The sequence below is a fragment of the Balaenoptera musculus genome, chromosome 11, assembly GCF_009873245.2.
Source record: "Balaenoptera musculus isolate JJ_BM4_2016_0621 chromosome 11, mBalMus1.pri.v3, whole genome shotgun sequence".
NCBI classification, from domain to species: Eukaryota; Metazoa; Chordata; class Mammalia; order Artiodactyla; family Balaenopteridae; genus Balaenoptera; species Balaenoptera musculus.
In genome coordinates this window covers 69,058,246-69,081,465 of record NC_045795.1, presented here as the reverse complement: position 1 = coordinate 69,081,465, position 23,220 = coordinate 69,058,246, and the positions used below count along the sequence as shown (strand labels likewise).

Here is a 23,220-nt window from a genome sequence, read left to right as displayed (position 1 = left end):
CTATTACCCAAGAGGAATTTGCCAGGCAGTGCTATTAACAGCTTCTCTAAGCTAGGGGATGGAAGTTTAGAATTCTGGCTTACAGGGGAAGACAGGAGACTTGTTCTTCATGGAATATTCATTTGTATCTTTTGACTTATATATAGAGGTATCACATTAAAACAAAACAAAACAAAAAGATCTAAGGACTATCAAATGCTCTGCTCCAAACCATTTAGAGAATAAAAATAATAAATCATATGTTTCTTAAAGTCAACAGGCATATATCTATATTCTAATTTTTCAAATATAAAAATCAATGTTATTTTGAGACTTATGAACACAGCGCTAGAATGTACACTTCTGTTATATTTTATTCCACTTTTAGGAATCTAGACATAAGGCTTGGAAAGCAATATACTTTTTTTGTACTATAGAATATAATTCTAAAAATAATAAAAATTTGTTTTTAATAATCAGTTAATGCCCCTAGGATAGAAGGCAACCAACACCTAAGTCTCTGATGGTTTTAGTTTACAAATCTGTACAAGTATTTCCTTCCATTTACCACTGTAACAGTTTCCATTACAGTTACCACCTTACTAAAATCAGATCATGAGTTTAAAAGGTTAGAAATTATAATTGGAACAGTATTTCTCTTCCTGTAACAGAATCACAGGTAGAATCTAGGTATTCCTTATTCATTTAAAGATAGACTGTTTAGGGACTTCCCTGGCGGTCCAGTGGTCAAGACTCCGTGCTTCCACTGAGGGGGCGCAGGTTCCATCCCTGGTCGGAGAACTAAGCTCCCGCATGTTGCACAAGATGGACTGTTTAAATTGAACCTCACAGGCTCACTAATGAAACTAATAATATCATTAACTTTGTGATATACTTTAGACACTACAGATGAAATCCCAAACTTTTTAATCCACCAGATTCTCCCAGGAAGATAGCATTGTGAATTTCTAGTAACATTTTTCCATTTTGATGCAGAAAATGAGTTCAAGTGGTTTAAGAAAGTGACTTGTAGAGCAGTAAAACTATCAGTTCAACTGAAGGGATGAAGTGCTTATTGGTGCAAAAAAGTAAGCCCCTGATTTGCACAGCATGTCCAGTCTGAGACTACATACCTTGAAAGGAATACAAAAAAAAAAAAAAAAAAAGTTACTGTGAAAGACATCAGTAAAGAATATAAGGTAGAAAAATGAGACAGCTAAGATATGAGCCCAGATGAAATAAAGAATACAGAAGCAATAACTGTAAGAACAAACACATAAAAGATTAATGAAGAACATAAATGCCATCTGTTTTCCATGTTCCTTAAAGACAGTATTGAAGGCATCTTATTGTTTTGGTGTAACCCAGCATTCCTTCTCTATACTCTGGTAAACACCACCTCTCTCCACCCATGTGGTTTAGGTGGGATTCACTCCAGTCCCAGCTCCAGAGGTAGCTGTCATTCACAGTAGCCCATCCCTCTGGGCTTAGATAGGAACTGAGATAGCTAGGTAATCAACTTAGAGATGCTTAGGGGAATTTTATGCTTAGGGTATCTAGAAAAGAAAAACTGTGGGAAGCTATTTTGTAACTTTGAGAAAACTGATATACATTTAAATTGTCTCCAGAAACCACCTCCCATTCTATATGATGAGTACCACACTGGATTATATTTCAATACCTCTGCTTATGTGTGGAGAGGCAGTACAGCACAGGAGTTTTATGTCTGTTTGTTTTTTGGGGTCATGCAGCACAGCTTGTGGGATCTTAGTTCCCTGACCAGGGATTGAACCTGGGCCTTTGGCAGTGAGAGTGCAGAGTCCTAACCACTGGACTGCCAGGGAATTCCCTAGCACAGGAGTCAAGAGCACAGACTATAGAGCCAAACTCTTGGTCTTAATCTCAGCTCTTCTTCTTACTAGCTGTGTGACCCTAGGCAAGTCATTTGAGCTCTTTGTGATTCGTTTCCTCATCTGTAAAATGGGAATAATAGTAGAGCCCACTTAATAAGGTTGAAGTTTAAATGAATTAATACATCAAAAGTACTTAGAATATTGCCTGGAACAGGGTAAGTAGTATATAAATGTTAGCTATTGTTGTTGTAAGGACTAATAAGTAAAACATGCTTAGAACAGTGCCTGACACATAGTAAACCTTGCATAATATTATCCATTATTAAGAGCATTCATTCAGCCGTTCAACCAATATTTACTGAGTACCTTTTCTGTGCCAGGCCAATAATGTCTTCACTCTAGACCAGTGGTGTCCAAAAGGAATATAATGCAAAACATAAATGTGCGCCAAGTATGTAATTTAAAATTCTCTAGCAGTCGCGTTAAAAGAGTAAAAAGAAACAGGCAAAATTACTTTCAATAAAATATTTTAATTCAATATCCAAAATATTATTTCAACATGTAATCAGTATTAAAAATTGAGATATTGGACATCATGTCATTCTAAATCTCTTCATCTAGTGTGCATTTTGCACGTACAGCACACCTCATTTCAGACTAAAGCCATATCTCAATGCTCAACAGCCACATGTGGCCGGTAACTAACATGCAGTTCTTGACATGAAAGGTTAGGGAAAGGGGGGAAATGTTCTTTGTCCTCCGGCCCATCCTGCTACTAATTATCCATATAATCTATCTATCTGAAATATATATAATATACATATAGTTATATATAATATATATATTTTTTCGGTTTGCAAAGTCCTTTCACATTTGCTATTCCTTGTTTCATTTAATAGGAACATGCCTTGCCTTGAAGGATGGATTAGATTTTAAGAGATGGGGAAAATTCCCATCAAGAGGAAACAAATAAGCAGAAGCAACAAGGAGGGAAAACCAGGGGTCTATTAGGAAATTAGTCACAGAGATAAACCTAAGAAAATATATCAAGGAAGCCCTCAATGCCAGACCATGGAGGCTGGGGTGTGAATTGTCAGGTGGTAGGGAGAAACTGAAGATGTGAGCAGGAAAGAGGCAAACTTGGATTAAACAAGTGGCTAAACATAGCATGAAATGGAGTGGGAGAGGCTAGAGGTAGTTCATTAGGGAATCACTGCATTAAAATCTCAGGAAGAAAAAATCTAGATAGAGGGATGAAGAGGAAGAGAGAGCCTAGCGGTGTCTGGTACTCAGGAGATCCCAATGTTAGTCCTCTTCCTCCTTTGGTGATTGGGAGATTTTTAGGGAACTTTTAGATAGATCTCTCTCTCTTTCTCTCTCAGTCTCTCTCCCTCCCTCTCTACCAACAAACATCTGAGTACCTACTACCTACCTGCCAAGGACTATAATAGACCTTGAAGATATAAGAGGGAACAAAGCAGGTAAGATTCCTGACCTCTTACATCTTATATTTTCTGGAAAGAAACAAACCGATTATGACATAAAATATTTTCACATCGTGATAAGTACTATGAAGAAAATAATCATGGAGATGATTGGCCACGAGAAGGAATTCAGAAGTGGTGACAGTTAAGCTGAGATCTAAAAGGTGAAAGGAGCTGGATGTGCAAGAAGTCAGGGGAAGAGTGTCCCAGGTAGAAGGAAAAGCATGTGCAGAGTCCTGCAGGCATGAAAAAACTTGGATGCTTCAGACTAAACATCAATGTTGCTAGCACAAAATTTGGGTGGGGATTGTGGCAGGAGGTGTAGCGAAGGGGGCGATCAAATGGACAGGTCATGAAGGGCCTGTAGACCAGGACAAGGAACTGGATCTTAAGAGCAATAGGAAGTCACTAAATTTCAGTATCTAAAAGGTTGCAGGCAATGATTTCCATTTTACGATCACTCTTGCTACAGTGTGAAAAACTGCTTAAGGCTGGTAAGGGTGGAAGCTGGGATTTCAGGTAGAAAACAACTAGAGAAGAGCAGGTAAGAGATGATGGTGGCATGGCTTATGTTAAGGAAGGTACTTGGGAAAATTAATGACCCCACTCCAATATTCGTGCAGAAAAAAACCGTCTATGATTGCGCTGCAAAAATTTCAAATGAAGGATGTTGTTTTGTCCTATTATGCACTTTTTGGGGGAAGACTGCTACTGAAAAAGTCAACATGAAAATAAATATTTGTTTATTCTAGGTATTGGAACATACAATCTTAACAGACATTGTTAAATGTAAAATATTATTTCCGAAATGGAATTTTCAATTTCATTTTAGTTAAGGTGATTAGAAACTTTCTGAGGAGACAACACATGACTTGAGAATTGGGGGGGGAAAAAAATTAGGACTCCATGCAGAAAGAACAGCCAAGTACAAAAGCAAAGGGGCAGGAATGAGACTACCATGGTCAAGGACCAGAAAGTAGCCCAGTGGCTGGAGCCGAGTAAGTACCCATCAGCACAAGGTACGTGGGCCATATTTAATCAATGACCACGAGACAGCTTCTCATTCATCTGTCACCTCCACAGTGCTGGCAATATCACGAAGTAGCCAGTAATAAAAAACAAGAAGAGAAAGGTCTCGAGCTACCCGCGCTACAGTATTTTTCAGCCGTCTCACAAGAGCTGATAAAAACTCCATCCACTTCTAGCGAACCAAGAGTAGAAACACCGGTTCTAAAGAGAATGAGTACATCGTCTAGATAGGGCCTGTGTATTCCCGAAGTCTTGACCTTAAAGCTCTTTTCGGATTGATCACCGCCTCCGCCCTCAAGGCACTTCCCTGCACACCTTGAAAGATCCACAATTCTGGAAAATTCTCAGGAACCTCCTCCCGCCGGCGGTTCTCCAAGTCACTTCACATGTGACCTTGCCTCCCCAACCCTGGGCCCTTCAAACAACTAGAAAGCAGCGTAACTTCTCCCGGCAGCGCAAACGAGCTCTCCAAACTCCACTGCCGAAGGAGCCAGGAAAGCCCGCGTTTACAGGCTAAATCCGTAACGTCACATCCGATCACCTGCCCCAGCCTCCACCTTACATAGAAAATCACCAGCATGACGAGACCAAAACGCCCGTCGGGGGCGTGTCTCCCCAGAGCCAATGGGCTCTGTCCACCTCCCTCCTCAGTCACTGTTTCGTCTATTCGTGGCCTGTGACGTCAGAGGGAGGAGCGCGGAGGGAGATACGGAAAGTGAGAGGGGCCAGGCCCCACTGTCGCTCTGGAGGCGGAGAAGGAGCAAGATGGTTTACATCTCGAATGGTGAGTTGGAGGGGCTACGTGGGCGACCTCCGTCCTGGGAGGCCGAGCCCCGGGTTTCTTCTATCCTCGCCCGCCGTCCCGGCGCCGCCTTTCCGGGCACGCCCCGCGGCCAGGCGGAGCTGGGGGCGAAGTCGCCCGGGCCTGCGGCTCGTCGGCCGAAAGTCCCTGAGCCGCGGCGGGGGCCAAGGTCCCCGTGGTGACGGCGGTGCCGAGTGCCCAGCGTCTTCGCCCTCCTGGAGCTTCTGCTTGTGGGTCTCGGAAAGTGGTCTTTCCTGTCGGGCGTCAGTGTCCTTAACTAGAAAAGACCACACTGTTCACGCCGTTGCGTAGCGCTTGTGCCTCGGGCACTTTTTTTAAGCGTTGTTCGTTTGTCCGCTCATTGTCTTTCATGTCGCCCTATCCGGGTGATACTCTATTATCTGTTTTGCGGGTGGAGACTGAGGCGCAGCCGGATTAAATAGCTTGCCCAGTACCACAAAGGTAGTGCTAATGGCTCAGCCGGGTTTCTAACGCAGGTAGGCTGACGTCTGCGTTCTTACGGTTTTCTACTACGCTGCCTCTTTCTGTAATGTGCAAGAGAGTTGAAGAAAAGCTTTGGATAGGCTTTTTCTCCCAGCAGAGGGGTAGCTCGTCACGCATGCAGCTTTCTGCCCTAATTTCAAGGGGCACAGGGAGTAGCATTACTCCCTGTAGGAGCAAGCTTGATTATTCCTGGAATGGAGAAGCTGAGAGAGACTTAATTCAGTGACTCCCCAAAGACAGTGAATGGAAAGGAAAGACACAGTATGACTGGGTCAGAACAGTGTCAGAACTACCTGCCCACTTGTTTGACTCAGGTGAAGTAAACGCCTTGGTGCACTGTTAACTAGTTCTTGCATCACTGGAACCAGGTTCTGGTTCTATTTAAGTCATCTGTTTATCGTCAGAGACCGTGAAGGTAGTGAGAAATCTTCTGGCTGAGTGCACTTTGCATTTCTTTGCTTTTCAAAATCTCACTTTCTCTTCCTCCTTGTCTCTTACTTAAAGATCTTTGAAACAAGTAGGTTGATGGACACTAAAGATCAAAGTTTCATCTTCGTTTTGGGCACTTGCAGACTTTGTGTTATATTCTTTGTGGTTAAGACTGGCAGCTTCTATTATTTATTGAATAATTCTGTGTATTTGTAGTGTGTCTTTTTGTGTATGCATTGTTGTTTTTGATCTACATAAATAACATAAAGGCCCTACTAGGGCCTCTAATCTCACTTTTATAGTTGAGAAATGGCCAACTGCATTCAAGCAACTTATTTCTCTCTGAGGATATTGGGAGGGGAGGTTTCTGCCTTCAGAAACTGGGAAGAAAAGCGCAAGAAAGTCAGAATGGTACAGATGCATGCAATATGTTCTTTAGAATCGCAAAGGAAGAAATTGACGGGTTCCAATTAGATCTGTTTCCTCCCTCCCTCCCTTCTTGTCGCTGCGCCCAGGCTTTCTCTAGTTGCTGCGAGCGGGGGCTACTCTTCGTTGCGATGTGCAGGCTTCTCATTGCGGTGGCTTCTCAGTGCGGTGGCTTCTCTTGTTGCGGAGCACGGGCTCTAGGCGCGCGGGCTTCAGTAGTTGTGGCTCGCGGGCTCTAGAGCGCAGGCTCAGTAGTTGTGGCACAGGGGCTTAGTTGCCCTGCGGCATGTGGGATCTTCCCGGACCAGGGCTCGAACCCGTGTCCCCTGCATTGGCAGGCAGATTCTTAACCACTGCTCCACCAGGGAAGTCCTAGATCTATTTTCTTAGAAGGACTGTACCAGCATTTCATAGTCGACAAAAACTTTTTCTTACTGTCAAAGTGACTTTTTTTTTTTTTCTCAACAATTCTGTATGATGACTATCCTTGGAATACTTTTTCTCAGAGAAGGAAAATGTCACGTCACCCAACAAAGCAGAGCTAGTAAGAGGCAGAACCAAGCCTATCACTCACACTCTGTCTTTTAAGTGTAGCCCCTTTTTCTCAGTAGCTCTGTGAGGGCTCAGGTCCAAGTGGATACCTGAAAGTAAGCTGGTCAAGGAAAGAGGAGAAGTAAACTGGGCATGGCAGTGAGTGGTAAAGCCCTTGGGAAAATGGAGAGGAGAGGTAGTTGACAGATGGCTCGTCTCCCAAAATATTCTAACCTGTTGATTTGCAAGACTGAAACTCTAGAGTATTAACTTTTCCTGATGTAGCTTCTATTATTTAAAGTGGTTTGAAAAATATATCCATTTTTCTGTAAGATAAAACTGGAGTCTGTAATTCGGATCAACAGCATTCTGTGAAAGAAAAATAGTGGTCATTTTAATGAACAAGCCAAATTCTCTTTAGCACTTAGAGCCCACGAATTCTTTGATATATAAAAATTTTAACATAACAACTGATTCTGAAGATTTTAAGGGTATGTATAAACAGTCTTTTTATATAGGCAGGAGACTTTGCAAGTGAAAGAGATACTCAGAACACATTTAGGAAAATGGAAGTGGTGTGAGCATTCTTTATATTCACTCATCTCATTTGTTTCCTCAAAATACTTGAATAAAGATATTGTACACCCATGTTCATAGCAGCATGTTCACAGTAGCCAAATGGTGGAAGCAACCTAAGTGTCCATCAATAGATGAATGGATAAACAAAATGTAGTATATACTTACATTGGAATATTCATCAGCCTTCAAAAAGGAAGGAAATTTTGACGTATGCTACAATATGGATGAATCCTGAATACATTGTGCTAAGTGAAATAGCAAGTTACCAAAGTACAAATATTGTATGATTCCTCGTACAAGGTTCCTAGAGCAGTCAAATTCATAGAGATAGAAAGAATGGTGGTTTTCAGGGGCTGGGGGAAGGGAGAAATGAGGAGTGAATGTTTAATGGGTGTGGAGTTTTAGTTGGGGAAGATCAAAAAGTTCTGGAGGTGGCTGACGGTGATGGTTGTATGACAGTGTGAGTGTACTTAATGCCATAGAACTATACACTTAAAAATGGTTAAAATGGTCAATTTTTTGTGTGTATTTTACCACAGTAAAAAAAAAAATAGAAAAAAAAAAAAACTTGAAATGTCACCCAGCAGAAATGACAAACTATAGGAGGCATAATTTGACATATTAAAGGAATGACCTCTAGACCACAGAACTTCACTTCCCTAACCTTTCCTTAGAATGATGCACACATAACACACCTTTCCTTGTGTAGACCATTTGGAACAGTGAACAAGTTGAAAACTGAGCCTATGATTGTTACCTACCTGATTAAATGTAATGCATCTTGTGTCAGGGATTTGTTGCAGTAACTGAAGTTTCTTTATTCTTGTCTATAGGACAAGTGTTGGACAGCAGGAGTCAGTCCCCATGGAGATTGTCTTTTATAACAGATTTCTTCTGGGGAATAGCCGAGTTCGTGGTTTTGTTGTAAGTATAGTAGTCCTCTTAATAGCCCTGATATTTAAGTTCAGCTTGCCTGAAGCACTTTTTAATTGTAATTTTTATTAACAGCTTTTCTAAGGGAGATGAAGACTTGTGTAGTGATAAAACTGCCCCAAACATCTTTTATGATTATGAATATGTTCCTTGAGTTAGTAAGCTTGACCATGTCTTAGCCGTAGTGGTAACCATTTCAGCCTGCAGCTATGGGGCCAGACCTGCTGGTTCTGCTGCCAGATGACAGCACTTTGCTTTCTCTCTACTGTTCCTGCCTTTAGTGTGTATGTGCAACTTTTATGGCATAGTATACAACAAGTAAACAAGGGGAATAGCTCTTGATTTTTAAAAGCTCCCAAGGCATAAACTTTTTTTAAATGAAGGGTTAGCATCGTTACAGAGGAGACAAAAATTTAAACTTCACCATAATTTCAAGCAATTCTTAGTTAAATTCATTTTTTGGTCTTTCATATGCTGTTTGTTTTATGAAAATTGTTCATCTACTAACAAGTCTTACTCATCCAAAGTTTGAATATACATTTGAGTGTCTCGTGGGCAGAGAACTGCAGATATTGCAGAGATGTGGGATGTCTCCTTCCTTCGTTGATTTTAATATCAGTAAATGTCTTCTTTTTACAAGGGGCCTTGGGGTGGGCATGACTGTGGGAGGAGGACATCAGAGGAGGTTATTCCAGGTGGAAGAGGCACAGCAAAGATGGCAGAGAAATTTGAAAATCAGCCTGTGCTCTTTATACTTAATTTGATTGTAGCTCTGGTTTAGAAAGGTTAATCTGATGGCTGCATGTGGCATAAGTTAGACGGGGTAAAGTGGAAGAAACCGTTCCATAGAGAAATACAGCAGGGGACAGAGAGGCCTAAGTGAAGTTACTCATTGCAAAACTTCTTTGCAATCTCTCACAAATTTCACCTCCATATTGTTTATTTAAAATATTGTTTTAATTTAGTTAAATCCTTCCCTCTCCACAAATAAAATTCCATTTAAACGGATTCCCAGAAAGCCCTGTGCCTCTGCCACACCACCTCAGCCCCTCCTTCCCCAAGGTAACATTAGGTAGGCTGTTGGCACAGGAAATGGACATGCAGTACTATAAAAGCAGACTGTGGAACTTGACAACTGATACAGAGCAGAGGAAGGAAGTTGGAGATGACTCTGGTTTCAGAGTCACTGCTAGACTCTGTCTAGAAGAGTTACAGCAAATAAGAAAGACAAGGAGTGGTGGCTTTGGCACGGAACATAGCACACTCTGTTTAGACTTGTGCATGCGCTAGATGGTGTTGTCCAGCTGGCTTCAAGAAATGCGGGTTTGGAGCTAAGTTCGGGTAGTCATCCTCCCACAGAGATGATAGTTGGAACCATGGAAATGCATTTTATAATGTTGAAAGTGGAGCTTCTTGTTTTCTGCCCCTTGTTTCAGTTTCAGAACTCTGTTTCAGCAAGATGTGAAAAAGAGAAGAGGCTACGGAAGCTCATCTGATTCCAGATATGATGATGGAAGAGGGTATAACTTTTTAAATTGATAAAAGATGTTTTTACCCCTCTGTGTAATATAATTAAATTAGAGATAAATAGGCAGACAGACATAGTTAGGCTCATGGTAATTAAAGGCTTAAATTCTATTTCACAAAATTAATGTATTACTGTAAATTAAATCAAGTTGCCTTTGATTTGATAATCAGAGTTAATCTGACAAAGCTAAAATGTATATCAAATATCCTATGGGAAAAGTCTAAATTAGAGGATGAAAACTGATGGCCAACATTAAAATCTAGAGGTTTCACTTTAGAATCTGGATTTCCAGCTGCTAATGAAAACCTCACGATCCAGCAGCACTGGGTGGGGATTGTGTTTCTATATGGCAGATATCAGCTGGAGCTGGGTTTCAGTTGGACATTTATAGGAGGAGCTGTCCCGTTTATCCTAACCCTTGCTTGACTCACTTTCCTCGTGCGCATTATGCAGCTGGTCTCTTTCAGTATTTGAATTTGTGACTCGCGACCTAAATGGTAGTTCCTATTTTAAATAAAGAAGAGGGTCTATTTGAGTGTTTAAAAGGAATCAATTGAAGTAGTGTCTACTCAACAGTAGAAATTAACTTTTCTTATCTTAGGCCACCAGGAAACCCCCCCAGAAGAATGGGTCGAATTAATCATCTGCGTGGCCCTAATCCTCCTCCAATGGCCGGTGGATGAGGAAGGTAACTTAAAATCTGCAGTTCTGCAGGGATTTCATTTTGAAAATGCCTCCTTAGGCAGGTTTTCTTTAGGAAAGCAGAAGTCACAACATTTTGTAATTACTCAGACATCTTATTTGGAAAAATATTTTTATCTTAACCCTTGAAAAATTGTCTTTTGAATCAAAATGTCTTTTGAAGAAGGTTTTATAACATGTAATGACTAGCTTTTTCATACAGATCCAAATTACTAACTACTAACTATTATAACATTTTCTTTTAGGTAAATGTCTGCTCTAAGAAGCAGACAACTGGACAAGCACATTCATAGCAGAAGGAAACCATCAAGAAATGGAGCGTTGACCACACTGGACAAGTTAGATGAATGTGTACTCTAAACAAGGATTGCTCTGTGTCCTCACAGATGAATGAGGTCGTGCTGGGAATTCCCCCCGCAGGGATCTGGCATGACTGACAGGCAGTTCTATAAATGCATGTGTTTGTCTCATCTTTTTTGTATCGTTTATGAAAGTATTAATATAGTTTTAATAAGTAAATATTTTTAGGTTACAAGACTGACTTCTCATCTTTATATAATTAAAACACAGAAAGCTCCAAATTTGAAGAAGAATAAACAGCTGCGTATTGAGTACTATTAGTGTCACCTTTTTCAACTTCTGAAATACTGTTCATTGCTTTTTTTTTGTTCTTTATAAATAAATCACAGTGTATTTCAGTAGTATGCATATGATATCTGTGCTTTTGAATTAATTTTTATCTTAAAACCTATTTGTCCCATGGATCTTTAATACAATGTGTCTTACTTGCTACCAGATGTAATTATCAGGGTATTTGTAAAGCCATAACCAACAAACCTGAGCTACAAAATGTAGATTTGCTAGGTGGTCTTTAAAATCAAGGACTTCAGTGCTATCTTTACCAATTTTAATTCTAAACCATTGCTTAAGATATACTGCCTGTTGGCTTTAACCCCATCTGAATGCTGGTAACTCTCATTCTTTCACTAGAATGAAAGGTCTGTGAGGTTAGGGATTTTGTCTTCTTTACCCCAGTGCTTTGAACAGTGACTACGTGTAATAGGCACTGAAATATTTATGGAAAAAATGAATAATACAGATAATTCTACTTTGTGTTTAACAGTCTTTGAAACCAAAGTGTTCAGTAAAAGCACTTTTATATCCATTTATAAGTATTTATTCATCTCTGTTTGCCAGGAAATGGGGATGTGGTGGCATTAATAAACACTGGTCTGTATGAAAACCAGACTACAGGCGGACAAGACTGGAAGCAGGGAGTTGGGTTTAGAGGATGTTGTGGTGGTCCAGGTGTGATCGGACCAGCTAGTGGCAGTAGGAGTGGAGAAGTGAATGCGTTCAAGGCATATCTGAGGGACTGTGGGATTTGCTGATGGCTTTGGATGTAGAAGATGTGGACAATTGAAGAAACAAGTGAAACAGGATGGTGAAAATGGGAGTAGATTTTTTTGGGGGGGAGGCGGGGATCGAGTTACATTTTGGATATATTTAAGTTTACAATGCCTTGTAGACATCTAAGTGGAGATACTAAATAAGCAGTTGGTTATCAGGGCGAGATCCAACCTGGAAATACATATTTGGGAGTTATCTTCATATTTAAAGCCATGAAACTGGATAAAGTCATCCAAGGAGTGTGTAGAGAGAAGCCCTAACTCCAGAGAATCCTAACATCAGAGGCCGGACTGAGCATGGCTAGTGAAGTACGAGGAGAACTAGAATTACGTATGGTGTCTGAGAAGCCAGAAAAGACAGGTGTGATGACGAAATGAGACACCAGTTATCAGCTGCTCCACAGTAAGCACGCAAAACAAAACACAAGTAGGTTGCGGGCATGCTGCAGCCAAGACCAATCACAGCAACATCAGCCAATGCACCCTCCCACCGCACCCTCCCACCTCACCCTCCTCCGGGCAGCTCCGCCCTTCCTCTTTCCCGGAATGCTCTGGGCCGACTCCCGGCGGCCATCTTGGTTGTGGGCAGTCGGCCGAGAGGTTGCGCCTGCGCCGAGGCCTGTTGTCTGGCGGTCGCGTTGCGTCCTTCAGGCTAGAGGCTGGAGGGGCGTCGGCGGCCGAGATGACCCAGGCCGAGAAGGGGGACACGGAGAACGGGAAAGAGAAGGGCGGGGAGAAGGAGAAGGAGCAGCGCGGCGTGAAGCGACCCATCGTGCCCGCGCTGGTGCCGGAGTCGCTGCAGGAGGTGAGGCGCCGGGGGCGGGCCTCGGACTCGGCTTCCGGGCGGGGCGGGGGGCCGCGGAGCTGGGCGAGGGGAGGAGGCTGGCGAACGGCGGGAGTCTTCGGGCGCCCACCCAGGTGGGTGGTGCAGGGGGGTCGTTCCCCGCTTGCTCCGAGGGCACAGTGCAGATGGCCAGGCCAGTGACACCAGCCACTGTGCGAACCCCAGCCTCCCGGGCCATGAGACCAGCACAGGGCTGTTACCTTCCTGCCAACTAGTTGAGGGAGCAGACTGGATGGTGTGTAAGGGCCTTGCCAGTTCCCACTCTCTAGGATTCTCCCACTTGGCGGGAAGGGGGAGCTCACGGTCGGGGGTGGGCAGTAAGTATCTAGGGCATGGAGTGGGATGGGCTAGTGCAGAGGACCACAGGGGGAGGTATTGGGCACACACAGCAGGTACCTCCTCCAGCCCTGACGGTCTGGGACAGTTTCTCCAATGGAGGTGACACCTGGACAAAGACCTAAAGGATGATTAGGAGTTAGCCAGGGGGAATGTGAGGGCAGGAGAACAGCATGGGAGAGACCTGGGCCAAGGGAGGATATGAAATGTTGGAGATGAGGATGTCTGGAATTGAGGGAGAAGAGGGAGCAAGACATGAGACTGGAGATCTTAACAAGGATGGCATCAAGAGGGTCGTATAAGCCAGAGCCTGGCCTCTTCTGAAGGGAATGCAGAACTTGCGAAGAGATAGCCAGACTCCGAGCTACATGATTAACTCTAATCCTCACAATAGCTCTCTGAGGTAGGAACTTTATCTAGAGCAAGGAAGTGGCACAATCTGAATTTCGAGCCAGATCTGTGAATCCGGAGCCTGGGCCATTAGCCACTATAACCACATTTGCTTAACTTCAGTCATGTAACAACTTTTGGTTTTTCCATATCCTCTGAGAGACCTCTACCATTATTTGCTGAATAACTTTTTTAACTCAATTTTGTCTTAAGCAGTAATGTCCAGGAAATGATGTGTAGGATGTATTGGCTAGTTGTTTTCTAATATGTTAAGGTAGATATGTAATTATTAAAAACTGCTTGTCCACACTCTGGAAAATTGCGTTTGCTACCCCAGAGCTTCCCAATCAGTGTGCTGCAGCCTGTGTGCTATTAATGAGGTACAGATGTCCCTGATGGCAAGCCACCTCATCTGTTTAACTCAGTTTGCTAGATAAATATTGTCTGCCATAGCACGCAAAAGCTTGAGAAGTGTGCTGCAGAGCACCAGGCCATGTGAGAGTGGTGCCATGGGCATTCAACAAATACCTACTAGGCTCCTGTATGCCGTGCACTGGGCACAGAGTAGTGAACAAGACAGTAGTAGTCCTTTACGTGAAGGTTTTGTCTTTTGAGAGAGCAGACAGTAGATCATTACGAGAATGATAAGTGTCATGAAAAGGAGGGGTGCCATAAGATTTTATTCCAGGGGGACAAATAAGCCTGGTCTGATGACATTTAACTTTAGACCTGAAGGGAGGAGTAAGATTTAACAGGGAGAAAGAACATTGCAGGCAAGGGGAGTTGCGTTTGTGAAGGCCTGAATGTCAGCACGGTGAACTAAGAAATCAGGAGACATCTGGATTGGGAAGATTAAAGAGACTGAAAAGTAAGTGGTTCTAGAGTAAAGCTAGAGGAGTAGGGAGGGTCTTGATCTTGGAGGTTCTGGACTGTATCTTATTGGCAAGTTACGGAAATGTTTTAAATAAGGACATGCCAAGAAGACACAACTGTAGCTTAAGGGCAGAGCAGAGTAGGTGCTGACTTAGGAGTCACACTGGAATGGTGATTCTCAACAGAGGCATCCTGTTGTCAAAGGGATTGTTGGAGTCCCTTCTTCCCCCACTCCCTCCTGAAACTCTGGGTCCCTCAACAGGTTTACGTGGTAGAGGTTCCCGAGTGATTCAGGTTATATTCTGCCCCCTTGAGAATCACAGATCTAAAAGCCCACAGTCATTACTCCACTGCCCTGATTTGTGCTGCTTTGTCAGTCCTTGTTCACTGTCTCCCAGTAATGGATGGTGAAATGCAGCAGAGCTTTCTGACCTGTGAGGATAGAATTGTGAACTCTGGTTTTTTAACCCCAGACTCTTGCCAGATCAGGTAAATAGTACAGAACCAATAAGGGTAAAGTGTTTAAAAAACAATGACGAAAATACAGTTCATGCACATTCTCGGAAGTTGTCCATGTATAAAGTCCACTTACTTTCCAGCATTGCAAAACAGTGATTCTGATCTTAAATTTACTTCTTCCCTCACCTCTCAACCAGTGTTGTCACATCTGAGCGATCATACTAATTACTTCAGGAGCTTTTGTAAATTGCAGATTCCTAGGCTCTCTCTTCCTGGAGATTCTGAATCAGAAAATTTTTAGTGAAGCCTTAGGGTCTTTTTTGTTTTGTTTTGTTTTAACAAGGATCTTTAGGTGATTCAGATTTAGAGAACCCCATACTTCACAAGTCATAGTATTCCCCACACTCTTATTCGTTGTTTAACTCTCTTCTCTAGTAAATGGGAAGGAAGTTCTCTAGTGGTCAGGACTTTGTCCTGGTCACCATTATACCCACAGTGATTGGCACAGAAATGCCCCCAAATTTTAGCTTGATTTGCACTGGGTACTTAGGATTTCATTCATTTAAACAAATATTTGTTGACCTATGTACTGTGAGTCAGATCCTCTGCACACAGATACAAAAAGAGTTTGCATTCAGGCAGAGAGCAGTATCTGGAAGCCTCTCAAGAGAACTCCCTTTACTGAATTATTATTATTATTATTATTTTTAATATTTTATTTATTTATTTATGGCTGTGTTGGGTCTTCGTTTCTGTGCGAGGGCTTTCTCTAGTTGTGGCAAGCGGGGGCCACTCTTCATCGCGGTGCGCGGGCCTCTCGCTATCGCGGCCTCTCTTGTTGCGGAGCACAGGCTCCAGACGCGCAGGCTCAGTAATTGTGGCTCACGGGCCTAGTTGCTCCGCGGCATGTGGGATCCTCCCAGACCAGGGCTTGAACCCGTGTCCCCTGCATTGGCAGGCAGATTCTCAACCACTGCGCCACCAGGGAAGCCCCCCTTTACTGAATTATTTTGATACCTTTGAGTTTGATAGTCATTACAGGATACTAATTTCTTAGTCTAGCCTGTTACCTCTGTGTTATTTAACGTGTTACCTGCATGTTATTTACTAAGGTCACACTCCTATGTTTTGTATTTGCAGCAAATCCAGAGCAACTTCATCGTTGTCATACATCCAGGTTCAACAACTCTGAGGATTGGTCGAGCCACAGACACACTTCCTGCCAGCATTCCTCATGTTATTGCACGAAGACACAAACAACAAGGGCAGCCCATGTACAAAGACAACTGGCTCCTAAGGGAGGGACTAAATGTAAGTCAGAAATGGAAGATGCTGGCGTTCCAGTGGTTAGGACTCCGAGTTTTCGCTGCCGAGGGCCCGGGTTCAATCCCTGGTCAGGGAACTAAGATCCCACAAGCCGCGCAGCGTGGCCAAAAAACCCACCCGCCATCCCCCCCCAGCACACACACACAAAAGTAATGTAAGACCTAGAGAGAAAGCCCAGGGTTGTCTCCTTGGGAGGGCTTCAATATTCAATGTATGCCATAATGTTGAACGACACCTTCATAGCTTTAATGTATTTTAAAATAACGACATCATTCAGGGTTACAAATATCATTTTTTATCTGAGCTATCAATTTTAGATTGTACAGTAATAATTATCACAAAAGTAAATCTAATTTTTTTCACCCATCAGGATGAGTTGGGTATTGATGAAGATGATCTTTAGTGGAACATACAGAATTGTCACTCCCTTAAAATGATGCATCCAGGTGTCTATTAACTGACTGCCATATTTTCTCTTCCAGATACTTAGAGTTTAAATTGAGCTCATTTTTTCAATCTAGCAATTGAATTGCTACAGTAAGCACTTGTTACAATCTTAGATCAAATCATAATTTAAAGGCAAAAAATAGTATTTCCTTGGAGTAAGCGTTTACTTAGGATGCAGTAGGCATCCTGTTTTGCAGGTGATAATTAACAGGAAAATTTTTGTGATAGGTGTTAAATATGTGTATTGCATTGTAATCTGCTTTAAGTTTTTTTTTTTTTAATTTATTTTTGTCTGTGTTTGGTCTTCATTGCTGCACGCGGGCCTTCTCTATTTGCGGCGAGCAGGGGCCACTCTTCGTTGCGGTGCACGGGCCTCCCATCGCTGTGGCTTCTCTTGTTGCGGAGCACGGGCTCCAGGCGCGCGGGCTTCAGCAGTCGTGGCATGCGGGCTCAGCAGTTGTGGCTCGCGGGCTCTAGAGCACAGGCTCAGTAGTTGTGGCGCACGGGCTCAGCTGCCCCGCAGCACGTGGGACCCTCCCAGACCAGGGCTCGAACCCGTGTCCCCTGCATTGGCAGGCGGATTCTTAACCACTGTGCCACCAGGGAAGTCCTGCTTTAAGTTTTAAATCAAGGGTAGTTGTAGGAACTTGCAGTTTCTATAATTCTTATAGTAAGCCTTAGGGTTCCATTTTTTAGCATAATTAGAAGACTCTCCTTAAGTCCATTTCTAAGCTTAAGTATAACTTGACAGTGTAAGAATCTAAAATTCGCATATCTTTGGATCTTACAATTCTATTTTAGGAGTAAATCTCAGGAATAAAAATGGAAAGAAAACAAAATAGTTTATAAAAATATAGAGTGTTCTTTGCAATATCACAAGAACTTGAATACTCATTAATTAAGTGAAATAACACATGAAGGAATAAAACATTGTTATAAAATTGTAAACATGAGAATTATATAGATATATGGAAGAGTCTCTCTAATACTTTGTAAATATAAAGTAGCAGTCCTCTGAAATCAGTCAAAAGCCACTTGAGGTTATAGATTTTTGCAGATAGTTTTATGGTGATGGCTCTTTTCTGATTTTTTTATTTATAAATAAGATTACTTTGAATTCTTAAGATTAATACATGTGACAAAGGTGAAGGACATGCTACTCGTTGATGAGGGAACATTTGCTCTTGCTGGATTAAATTAGTATTTTGCCATTTCTTTCTCTTTTTCACTAAATTCTTTATACTCTTCATCTCTATTCTTTTTCCCCAGAAACCTGAAAGTAATGAACAAAGACAAAATGGCCTTAAAATGGTGGATCAAGCAATATGGTCTAAAAAGATGTCAAATGGTACAAGACGGATTCCTGTGTCCCCTGAGCAGGTTCGGTCTCAACTCTTTCTTCAGATTCATTCTTTGACCACTGCTATTAAGTCGTAACCATTCGTGTGTGCTCCCTATTTCCTTATGCAAATTAAAGATGGGATTTCCTTAAAAGAGGAAGAAAAACCATTCTTAACCACCTACAGAATACCTGAATTGATGTTGCAAATGTCTAGGCAGGCCCAATAATTTGTAAGGTGGTGTTTCTTGTATCAAGTTGATGAAAATATAGTTTATCTGAGAGTCTTAAGTGTGTAATTCCAGGATCTTGATGGGAAGCTGTATTCTTACTACATTTGTCATTTTAATGTGATAAACCAGTACTGCTAGGAATGGACATGAGTCTATATGATATATAAATCTGTATTCAACTTTCAGCAGAGTACAGTACTAATTTTGGACTGACTAAATCACTGCCTAAGTGTTAACATTATGGGAGAAATCAAGATTGTGGAAAAGGGCAGGAGAATCCACTTGTGACCAATCAATATTTTGTCACATATCTTGGATTTATGATTAAAATTTGCCACTGTATCTGGTCTGTGAGAGAGGAGAAAAGAGGACAACCCCCTTTTTTTTTCTTGCATGGATTCAGAGAATTTTCTGATGCTCTTTTATTTCAGGCACGTTCCTACAACAAGCAGATGCGACCTGCGATTTTAGATCATTGCTCTGGAAATAAGTGGACAAACACATCTCATCACCCTGAGTTTTTGGTAGGAGAAGAGGTAGGAAACTTCTTTACAGTGAAATGGAAGAAGAAAACCTAGAAACTATTTATAAAATTAATTTGCTTTGTCACCTAGTTCTAGTTTTTCTCAGCATTCTGTAATCCTACCCTGAGGACCAGATATTCACACTGGCTTCTGAGATGTTACTTACACCTCTCTCAACATTAGAACAGTCAGCAAATATTAATGATAATTTCTGGCCTTAGGTCTTTGAGTGTGAATCTAGAAAACCCTGAGAGAAGAGTTTTAACAATGTATTCATCTCCCTGTCTTTTCTAGGCCCTGTATGTTAATCCTTTGGACTGTTACAATATTCACTGGCCTATCAGAAGAGGTCAGTTAAATATTCACCCAGGACCTGGGGGCTCCCTTACAGCTGTTCTGGCAGATATTGAAGTAATATGGTCTCATGCAATACAAAAATACTTGGAAATCCCACTGAAAGATTTAAAGGTAAACTAAAATGACCAGTTATTGGATTGTCTTTAAGATTCTTGGTCAATAAAAGTATACTATACTCAGTTGTTTGTAAGACAGTGTCCTTGAAGCCTTCTTGACCTTAAGGTGTTAAGGATATCTTTTTTCCTTCACTGAATTCCCCTCTGGTGCTTTCTTTTTTTTTCTCATTTTGTTTGGTTCTTGGTGTTTCTCAGCTGCTCTGCAATCAGCAAGCTTGCTCATGTTTATGCCTTCTCTCTGGACCTTTTTCGGTAACATCAGTTGTCTTATTTTTCATTTTACAAGTGTTAAATAACTCAAAGGGAAAAAAGCCCACAAAACTTCAACATTTTCTGTTTCTTTTCATAAAACCTAAAGGATAGCAGAGAGCTTTGAGTTTTTATTTTGGGCCTCTAGCCATTGCTGCTACTGCTTTAGAGAGATTCCTCTTTGATGACAAGTGTGGTGAAATTTATTTTGACCTGACTTGAGTGTTAACCATTTTATATTTTTTTCTTTGTTCTTCTTTTTAGTATTATAGATGTATCTTGTTAATTCCTGATATCTATAATAAACAGCATGTGAAGGAATTAGTGAATATGATCCTAATGAAGATGGGTTTTTCAGGTATGTCTGATATCCCAGTGAAATCTGCCTGAAATGCGATTGTTTTTGTTTTTTCCTGACAAAGTTAATCTGATTCACTGCTTTATTGAAATGCTTATTCTGGGAGGGTCAGTGATACTTGGATGATTGCCTGGAGGTTCCTAGACTTTAATTGAATATTTGTTGTAGGATCTTTCCTGCTCCCCAGCTGTTCACCCCTCTGCCTTTTGTTTTTCAGGAATCGTGGTCCATCAAGAGTCTGTGTGTGCCACCTATGGAAGTGGTTTAAGCAGCACGTGTATTGTAGATGTTGGAGACCAAAAGACAAGCGTGTGCTGTGTGGAGGATGGGGTCTCTCATCGGAACACTCGGTGAGGAGCTTGGGAGGAGGTATTCCCTGCTCCTTCTCCCCACACAGCCTGTTCAACTAAAAGCGTCATGAGTTAGAAAGAAGTTTTTGTAAGGAATTACATATTCAGATTTTTCATATGAAACCAGTAAGATTGTGGAAGTGCAAATTCTAACACGGCTATAAATAGCCGATTTTACCCTTCCCATTGGAACTCTCTAACATGAGTTCACATTAGCAGCTCCTGAAAGCCCTAGTGTGTGTTGTGTGCTTTCCCACAGAGGAAGTGTGTACGTTAGCTCTGTGTCTTTCACTGTGGTGTGGCAGAGAGATACCAATCACATTCACAGCAAAGCTTTATTTGGGCAAGTCATGTAGGAGAAAACAGGTTTTCAGGTCTGAATTCTCTAGCTAGCTAGCATTTTGAGTATTTGCTTTTCTTGTCATAATTGTTTTTGGTGAGTGAGGAGTAACTTTATGGTGGTCAAGTCCATTCATTATGTCATCACTGATAGAAGAGTTAATAAAATAACTAGCAGGAGCAGGTTTGCTGCTTGTCTGTCCTGAGACAAGCCCAGCACAGGTAAGCACGCTCAGGTAGTGCACATACCAGTTCTCTGCAGCACTTTGTGCTTCCAGCATGGCTTCTTCAGGATGCTCTAATTCTTCCTGTCACTCACATAGGAAGTTTGACTCTTAAGGCATAGAAACAGATTTAAAAGAGGGTCCAGCAGTCCATGAGAAAGGTTAATTTGTTACCTCCCACCCCAAGTTACAGTGCATTCTCAAACCCAGATTGAGTTGTTTGGGCTCATCCATTTGTAACACCTAATGCCATTGGTTTTCAGAGTATAGAGAAAACACTGGACCCAGGTCTTCTACCACTAAAACAACACAGCAGTGATCTTTCCAAATCGTAGAAATATTCAGTTAGTGGATAGTATTCGCTAAGATTTTCTCCCTTAAGTTTGTCTTACGGTGTCACTGCCTGCCATTTCTACATGTTGGTGAGTATAGACAGTCAAACAGCTGTCATATGCTACACATATGGACTTGGAAGTGAGCTGGATTTAGTGTGTATTCTGTTTCTTGGACATTTTTTGCAAATAGCATTTTTTGCTTCTAGATGTTCACCACTGTTTTTTGCTAGTTTCCTTTCTCTCTCCCTTACATCCATTCTGTCCTTTCATGCTTTAATTTATCTCTGCAACATTTCTTGAAACTTGCTGTGTTTCACTGTGCCTAACTGAGTTTTTGGAGCACCCTTTGCACCTTCTTAACGGACAGGTTACCCATCTGCCCTTTTCTCTTAACACTAGGCTCTGTCTGGCATATGGTGGATCTGATGTGTCAAGATGTTTTTACTGGCTGATGCAGCGAGCTGGGTTCCCTTACAGAGAATGCCAGTTAACAAATAAAATGGATTGCCTTCTTCTGCAGCACCTTAAAGAAACTTTTTGTCATTTAGATCAGGTGGGAGCAAAATCAAAGTTGCTGATTATTTTTGTTTTCAGGAAAAATTGAAGATATTTAAAGATAATTAAAAATTTAACAGTATTATGCAACCTGTTCAACCCAAGTTTATAAAGCCTTGAGGCTGAAGCTGTTGAGGAGTGAGAGTTTTTTGGTAAGGTCAGAGCTGTACGGATGTGTCTCAGGCTCTGGAAAACAGCTAGTTTTTTTAAGAGAGTTTAGCAGATATCTCTCTCCTTAGGATCTACAATCATTCTAATAAAGGATAAAGATAAACCTTTGGATGTAATGAATAGTAGCAGGTAAATACATAGGTATAGACAGTTAATAAAATGGTATCATTTGAAGCACTTTCTTGGTATTGTGAACAGTCAACATTTAGTCATTGCTGTATATGAATTGCTACCTTTTTATGCTATTTGTTTTAGACCTTTCTTTTTCCAACTTTTTTTTAAGCATTTTTCAAGTAATGTAATTCTGAATAAAAATTTTTTTGAGAAACCTAAGACGGGGTAACATCTTCCAGTTACTGAGGGAATTTGCTTACTGGTTTGGACATTGTATTGGTGTGTGTTGATAATGAAGCAAACAAAAATGCACATAGTGGGAATTTCAGAAATGTTGAAAGAGAATCAAGGTACGGTTGAACTCTTGTTTTATTAAGTTCCAGTGGGAGTGGTAGGAAGTTGTAGGGCAGCCCTTTTATAGGTTAGATTTAGATGGCATTTGAAGAGTTTGCGTGCACTTTTACTGATTCACTGACAGCATCTTTTCCTGGAATCAGGACATCTCTGGGCTTCAGGACCATGAGTTTCAGATTCGACATCCAGATTCCCCTGCCCTTCTTTACCAGTTTCGATTAGGAGATGAAAAACTCCAGGTAACACATCGGTATATATTTCCATGGGTAGAAAGAAAGGCAGCCAGGTTCAATCAGACTGAGAGAATATGTACTTGCTGGAAACCTCATGAGGTGAGAATGTCAACTGGTTGTAAATTAGCTGCTAACCCAACATTTAAACCACTGGTAGAGTACAGATTAGAACAGATCTGAGCCATTATTTTAATTAGCCAGTATGTGATGAGTTGTTATTTAGAAAGTGGCATCATTCTTACTAGGAAATTATAAAGTAGATTACTAGGCACTTATCTTACATTTACTTTGAGATTTCTGGTGTTATATCACCCATTCAATTTGATGATAAGTGAGTTTTCCGGCCTATCATGCACTGAAGAAGTAATGTTACTTCTGAAAGAGAATGCTTACTCGGTCTAACTTACAGGATCTGATCTGCCAGTTTTGTTTTTGGAAGAACAAAATTTATTTAATGAGTCAGTTTTTTCAGAAGGCAGTATCCTTGGTTGGTCATTCTTTTCCTT

General features: G+C 41.5%; 2 protein-coding genes across 8 annotated transcripts in view; both read left to right on the top strand.

The window, feature by feature from the left end:
* Nucleotides 1–5,021: 5,021 nt before the first annotated feature.
* SELENOK (selenoprotein K) lies at nt 5,022–11,944 on the top strand. 2 transcript variants are annotated; one of them, XM_036870016.1, is made up of 5 exons: nt 5,022–5,129; nt 8,450–8,540; nt 9,986–10,069; nt 10,679–10,765; nt 11,025–11,944. In XM_036870016.1, the coding sequence occupies exons 1-5, from the start codon at nt 5,111–5,113 to the stop codon at nt 11,026–11,028; spliced, it is 285 nt and encodes a 94-aa protein (XP_036725911.1). In that variant the 5' UTR covers nt 5,022–5,110; the 3' UTR covers nt 11,029–11,944. The 2 variants fall into 2 exon arrangements, with proteins under 2 accessions (XP_036725911.1, XP_036725912.1); XM_036870017.1 differs by lacking the exon at nt 11,025–11,944 and having other exon boundaries at nt 10,679–10,769.
* Nucleotides 11,945–12,728: 784 nt separating this feature from the next.
* Nucleotides 12,729–23,220, top strand: part of ACTR8 (actin related protein 8) — a 25,712-nt gene continuing 15,220 nt past the window's right edge. For 4 of the 6 annotated variants that reach the window (XM_036868415.1, XM_036868413.1, XM_036868414.1 and 1 more), the window contains exons 1-9: nt 12,739–12,993; nt 16,231–16,401; nt 18,133–18,243; nt 18,867–18,971; nt 19,254–19,427; nt 19,946–20,039; nt 20,257–20,389; nt 21,687–21,840; nt 22,625–22,720. In XM_036868415.1, coding sequence (XP_036724310.1) covers nt 12,871–12,993; nt 16,231–16,401; nt 18,133–18,243; nt 18,867–18,971; nt 19,254–19,427; nt 19,946–20,039; nt 20,257–20,389; nt 21,687–21,840; nt 22,625–22,720 — 1,161 coding nt within the window. In that variant the 5' untranslated portion in view covers nt 12,739–12,870. Of the gene's footprint in view, nt 12,994–16,230; nt 16,402–18,132; nt 18,244–18,866; nt 18,972–19,253; nt 19,428–19,945; nt 20,040–20,256; nt 20,390–21,686; nt 21,841–22,624; nt 22,721–23,220 lie in introns of all 6 variants that reach the window. The other 2 variants (XM_036868416.1, XR_005021802.1) reach the window with 2 other exon arrangements.